Here is a 6,903-nt window from a genome sequence, read left to right on the forward strand (position 1 = left end):
ACAACCCACAAACTTATTCCCACTTATGATGCCAAGTTTGAGAATCGAACCCAGGCCACATTGGTGGGAGGCGAGTGCTCTCACCACTGTGCAACCTCGTTCCCAGGGTCTCTCCGTACGACAAAGGAGGCAGAGAAGAGAGACCCTGGGATTGATGTTGACCACTGTGCCTTCTGTACTCCCATTTCTTACTAAGCTCTTATTCAAGTAACTTAACAAAATTAATATGCTCTGATTTTTTTTTTTAATTTTACCGCTAAATGCTGTTTTGAAAATTTCCTTTTTAGGTTGCAGCAAAAACTCAAGGAAAGAAGAGAGCAGAGACAAGAAAATGAAAAAAAGGTTAGTCTGCTGCTTCGGATTGTCTACGCTTTCTTCTACCATCCACTCGTGTTTATCTGTATGTCAAGCACTCGGCCAACTCTCCTTGAGTTATGGTTGTTTTTTGGTTACGTGACTTGATACCATAAGCAGACTTTCTTTGACCATCGGCAGGCCACGCCTGCTTTGTTTGCTGAGAATCAGATTTCATGTTTTAAAAAGACCTTAATTTCAGAAATTTACGTAATTAGGTGCACGCCCAATTTTGAATACTTTCCAAGGCCAATCAAAAATGACGGAGACAATCTTGCGCGGTTCAAAACTATGCGGAGAAAGCAAACTTAGCAAGTGCTCTTGGTATCCAAAAAGAAAATTAAGGGTAACCACGCATTTTTCAGAGATAATTAAGCGTCGACTTGGAAAAGAACGCCATACATTACTTTTTATTTTAAAGCTTTTTACAAATATTGTTGATTAATTATCTTCGAAAAATGCGTGATTATCCCTGGAATTTTCTTTTTGCATTTCAATAACACTTGGTAGGATCTGCTCCTCACGCATATTCAATAAACCACACAAATACCGTTGAATTTGTAGGCACCGTCGACCGTCCTTAAGGGTAACGGTAATGGCGAAATGGATTAATATACCGCACATATCACATACAGTCTTATGGCGGATATTACAATTCTTTGGTTTACAATTCTCTGAGAGATTGACCACCAACCGCGGGGGTCTTCTGTTTCCCCTCTATTCTTCACGAACAGTGTGTGGGTTCTTCAACGGGGCCCACGGTTTTTTTAAGACGGGGGTTGTGAACTCGGGGGTCAGCGATCTCCTGCACGATGCTCAACCAACTGAGCCACCGGTCGTCCAATAGTGTGGACAGCAAGGGTTGTGAATTTGGCCTGTGGCTTATCCCAGGACCCCGGTCTCTATCCCAGGGTCCCGGTTCATGTTTTCTAAAGATGAGGACTGCTCATTCAGCCATTGTACAGCCTTTTGGTGATAGTGGTTCACACGTTGCTCCTCAACGCCTTTAACATCTGTGTGGGCTTTGATTGGGAACATTTTGCAATGTCCCCTTCTCCCAAATGCCTCTCACTACTGATAACAGTTTCATAACTGATACGACTGAAATGACTGCAATAATTAAATGGATAACGGAACTGAAGATAGAAGTAACTGGAAAGAATTGCGGCCGTTTCGTCCGATAGCCTATTCGTATGAAGCCAGTTCGCACGAACTGAAACCTGTTCGCCCTGAAATGAAAGTCCATTTGTCCGAACTGAAAAGGTGTTCGCCCGGACTATTCTTTTAGGTGGTTTAGAAAGCAATTGGTGCATGCCTGTATATATACAATGTATACACACAATAGCTTTTTCAACTTGATGAGATGTAGTGGGCAATCGAATTATGAACGCTTCGCACTATATATGCTGATGTCCGATCTCACCCATAGAATATGTCAATAGAAAATGCGCTATATAAAATTCATTACCATTACTCAACAATCAACTGCTTTTGTTACTCTTTCTCCTTATTGAAATTTACAGGAAGCTCTAGAAAGAGAAAAGTTGCGACGAAAGACGGGACAAGAACTGACAAGTATAAAACAAAAGTATGCTTTTACTTGAGATGGGAACAACGTTTTTCTCCTTTGCTTTTTAATGAATTGGCAAGGTTTTTCCTCTAACTGTCGTTCACAATGTTGTTTTTTTATTAGGCGCGAATTACAGGAAGCAAAACAATTAGCTGACGAGAGAAGACGACAAAAAATGGAGGAGAAGTTGGCGAAGTGAGTGACTTAACAGTAATAGTTAGCGTACAGCGTTGCAAGTAAGGGAAAGTAAGACATCCGAGTCGTAAATACTTCTTTCGAAGCCGGACTTACTGAAAAAAAAGGTCTTCATGGTCTTGTTTGTGCAGACGTCACAAAGTGTTCCCATAATCTCACCTATTCTCAGGCCTAAAAGGGACCCTGACTTTCTAAATCACTGTGGAGCTGTATTAGACATCTACAATGAAAACCAGCCTTAAAAAATAAAGTAACTCATTTGTTATTTCCTCTCTTAAGGACATTCGCACTAATTGTTTGTGCGCAACTATTACTGCGCAGGTAGCGCGACTGTGATATGTCACGCATTACTTCAAGGAACAAAAACGCCGGGGAAAAATTCCCAGGCCGGCAAAAGAATGGCACATTTATTTCCAATTCATTATGAAACATAAAAAGAAAGGAGCGGGAGGCTAGAAAAGGTAGCTAATCGCGTAGTGGCTGAAAGTTTTGAAACTCGACGAAGGCTAGTTTTAGTCAGCGACGTTGCGTAAATTAATGAGTTTCATGTTTTTGTTACGCTACGGACTTCTTAGTTCAAAATAAATACATGTTTTTGAAGTCTTTTTCTTTTACTTTCATGAAAATAGAGCTGAATTCAGGGTTTTTGTTAAAGCCGGGACGCCGGGACCTTTACTCTGCTATTTTTATTTTTGTCCCGGCTATTTTACGCGCAGGTTGTACAAGGATTCTTTCAATATGAAGAGAATAGTCAACCGATATTTGTATTTTATTATTTAATATTTTCTTAAACCAAATCGTGCTTTATTTCTCTGTTACTGGGTATTGTTAGTTGTACCACAATTTGCGTACATGTACGTGTAGCTGATTTGGAGTTCATGACAAGATGTTATCAAGTAACAGAAAACACATTGATCGGCGCGCCCTGCTTTCGTCATTAGGGAGTTTAAGCAAATTGCTATGGCGGGCTCTAATACGGCTGCCGGAAGTAAATTTCTTCAAAAATGAGACACTGTGCATGTTAGTCGGTTACGGTCAGCCATAGCGCGAAGGAAATGAAGCGGAAAATCGACCAGTATTTTACCCAAAGGTACCCATTAGGCCTCACAAATTCAAAAATTTTCTGGGGGAGGCCCCCCTTACCCCCTAGTGGGAGGGGGATGACCCCCTACCACACCTATCCCGACTTGGCAGAGCCGCCATCCTAGTCCTTGCTATATGTTCAATTGTCCCTGCTATTAAAAATCATAACAAAAACCCTGTGAATTGTATTGTCTTCCTCGTCCACTTGATTAGTGCGGACCTACGAGGAAACAACCAGAGATTATATTTTACAAAAACCACACTCCAGAAGATGAACATGACGGCAATGGAGAGATACGATACAAAACACTAACCAAGTGAAGATGACCCCTGCTTGAAACTTTCGTTGCTACGCTCGAGCCTGTCTTGGGTTCCAGTCCTTCCCCGACAGGTCACGGAAAAACGTGACAAACGAAATTTTCCAAGAGCTTCGCAACATCACATCGATATTACTCGTTTAGATCATCGGTGACCCCTATTTTTTAAGACATGAATCACTTCGTCACAGCGAATCGCTCTGACGAAGGGCTAACTCTCGAAACGTCAGCTTTTAGAATCTCTGTACGGTGGCCAATTTACAGTATCAACTCCGTTGATAAAACCAAAATTTTTTGTATACTACTTCCCCACCGACGCAGCACCACAGTTTCTTCTTTAATAGAGACAGGAGTTTCCCACTACTTTTGCCTTGTAAACCCAGAATCAAATGTTAGTCACGCATTTGTTACGTGCAGGATACCAACCAACCCAGGCCCTTTTCTGCTGACGCGGTCGTCAACGAGATGCACTCAAGAGCGTGAACTCGTCTATTTTGTAGATAGTAAGAAGGGGGTAGTTTCTAAAGAAACTGAAACCTAAAGCGTCACATCATTTTCATCCTTATAGGCAAAGAGTGAAGGAACAAATCGCAAGAGATAAAGCTGAAAGAGCTGAGAAGGTCAGAATTGAATTATCGTCTTTCGAGTCCGGCTTAAGGAACCCATGACTTGGACCGAGCAACTCCCATTCTAAACGTATGTCACGGCATTTTTAGCAATCGATCTTTTTTAGTCTGGCTAAAAAACAAAGGCAGTTCCGGTTCGGTGACACTATGACGGCACGTTAGTTTTTTCAAGTGAGATTTAACGTGGAATTCAAGAGTCAGATGGTGAAATTTTCCTGGAATCGGGTATCTTTTTTCAAAGATGAAGCCATGTAATTTACCTTTTGGTGAATGTTACAGTATTCAATGCTCGCTAAAAAAAGCCATCTTAAAGAGCTGCCTCGACTGTCAAGAGGCAGGAAATTTTCTTCTTCCTCACTTCCGCCATTGTCGTTTCCAATTTTTCCTCTGTTGCTTTGCAAAGCCACGCGTTGCTTCGGTGCAATATCCGTTCTCGTTTTAAAGCCGCGATTCCACTCTTAATACCTCTGCATGATAGCCAATCATATTGAGAATTCCCCTAGGTATGCGATATTTGAAATCGTCACTCTGCCAGATTCACGTGATGTTTTTACCCTTTCATTTTAGTTTGGTAAAGTTGGTGGAGCTCCAACAAGTCCACAAGCGAGTGTTACGACTGCCACGCCAGCTCAACCGACTGTAGAGAAAAAGCAGCACACAACTTGCAAGCTACAGGTTTGTAAGAAAGATGCGGCATCAAACAAAAGAGTGCGAAACAACGAGAATTTTTATTTGGAAAAAAAGGTTATACAAATTCTTAAAGCAAATACTGATTTTCTTGCCTGTGAAATTGTTTGTGTTGGTGGTATGTGTTTGCGGAAGTATATGTTCTTCTCAGATACAATGAGCAATAATATTAATTTAATATTTAGGGCACTAAATAGTTTTCTATACCGTGCCCTTCTCCATTCAGTTTTCCTTTTTCTTTTTAATATTTGTATTATTCTGTGCTGTACTACTGTATGGAAAAAACAACAACAACAACAATAATAATAATAATAATAATAATAATAATAATAATAATAATAAATACAATAAAACAACGAAAATAGTTGGCATTGGATAGGATTTCAAAAACTCGTGTATCCTCTTTTTTTCTGTAATAGTCTTGACCTCTCTCCAAAAATTAGTAGCCAAAATTTCGAACACGTGGATGGAACCAGCGTGCTTTCTATGCTTTCATTCATGGCTTCTTCGCTTCCATTTGTTAGTGGAGCAAGTACCTTTGTGTTTTCAACTTCACGAAAGAATTTTCATGAAAAAGACACATGCCGTTGGCGTTCTTCTGGTGGTGACAACTGCAATACTAAAATGTCGCGCTAACCGTGTGAATTAAAGATATCTTGTTTATTTCCTTTCCCTGAAAACAAACAATGACTTTTTTCTATTATCAACAGTTTCGTTTAACAAATGGAAGTACCATCACCGGGAACTTTCAACCCACGGACACCCTGGAGGCAGTTCGTACTTACGTAACTGACCATCGTACCGATGGTTCAGCACCATTCAACTTGATGACGACCTTCCCACGAAAAACCTACACGGACGGTGACCTGGGAACGAGCCTGCAGGATGCCGGGCTTGTTCCTTCAGCAGTGTTGATTTTAACCAAGATATGACCTATTGCACCTAGAACAGAATTTACCCGCTCACCTTCTCTGCTCTATTTAGTCCATCTATCCAAGACAACAACCTAATAATAACAACTATAACAAGAGTAATACAGCGAGTTTCAATTGAGTGTCGTAAAACCAAAACCAAAGTAATTACTTTGGCCAATCAAAAAGAACGGAGGCAATCCAGTAAACCAATCAAAACTTTAAGTAATTACACGTAGCCGACACAAAGCTCGGGAAAATGTGATTGGTTGAAAAAATGGCGCGAGAACTTTGAACCAATCACTGAGTGAAGTAATGCAAAACCAAAGCAATTTGCTAATTACTTTCGACACTCAATTGAAAACCGCTCTAACAACCTTTAATTATATAAACACCAATGAAATATCAAGTGAGCTTTCGCGCGAAGACATGATATCTTCACACGTGAAAAGATCACTGTTTCTATGGTTACATATAAAAATCGGGCCTTTCGATGCCTTTCGTGAAATGATTTAGTATTTCATAGGTGTTGATATAATAAATAGAATATTACATGGCCGCGCGAAGATGCGAAATTTCTCTTCGGGTGTTGAAAAATAAAAATGCTGGTTGACGAACTAAAGAAGCTACTCATTATGATCTGGAAAATGCAGTCAGTGGATTGGCATCGGGAAGATATCTGTTTACAAACATTGTTTTGTTATTCAAATGTGCTAACCACAGGAACAAAAGACCATTTGTTTCGACAGCCAATGTGGCTCTGGTTCGCACATTAACAACAATAGGTGACGTCAACGATATCTTCGCTATACCACTCACTTGGTCGAGGCATTTTGATTATCTTTTTGAACGAAAACTTCCACTTCAACTAAAAAAATAACTTTTAAACTACAGGAAACGTGTGTATTCGAAATAAATTAATTTCAGAATCGTTTGTTGTTGTTTTCGAAAATCGTGGGAGGCCACTCCCCCTTGAATAATTTTGAAGTGCAACGTGGTAACCGTAACACATCACATCTATTCATGATGGCGGCGCCAGGGAAATTTGAAAGTGAAGGTAAGCGATTCTTAAGAGTCATTACCTTATTTTCAGGTACGAACACTTTTTTTCGAAAAAGATTCAAACAAATTTGCTTTCTACTTTTTTAATACCCGGGCTA

The 6,903-nt window shown here is 40.2% G+C and overlaps 1 protein-coding gene across 1 annotated transcript in view; it reads left to right on the plus strand.

The window, feature by feature from the left end:
- The window catches only part of LOC137979666 (UBX domain-containing protein 1-like), a 14,789-nt gene extending 8,112 nt beyond the window's left edge, over positions 1-6,677 (plus strand). Inside the window, exons 7-12 of the mRNA XM_068826979.1 lie at positions 288-342; positions 1,878-1,942; positions 2,048-2,119; positions 4,088-4,139; positions 4,713-4,820; positions 5,543-6,677. Of these exons, the coding sequence (XP_068683080.1) occupies positions 288-342; positions 1,878-1,942; positions 2,048-2,119; positions 4,088-4,139; positions 4,713-4,820; positions 5,543-5,764 (574 nt within the window). The 3' untranslated portion in view covers positions 5,765-6,677. The remainder of the gene's footprint in view (positions 1-287; positions 343-1,877; positions 1,943-2,047; positions 2,120-4,087; positions 4,140-4,712; positions 4,821-5,542) is intronic.
- Positions 6,678-6,903: the final 226 nt, after the last annotated feature.

Source organism: Montipora foliosa, chromosome 12 (assembly GCF_036669935.1).
Source record: "Montipora foliosa isolate CH-2021 chromosome 12, ASM3666993v2, whole genome shotgun sequence".
NCBI lineage: Eukaryota > Metazoa > Cnidaria > Anthozoa > Scleractinia > Acroporidae > Montipora > Montipora foliosa.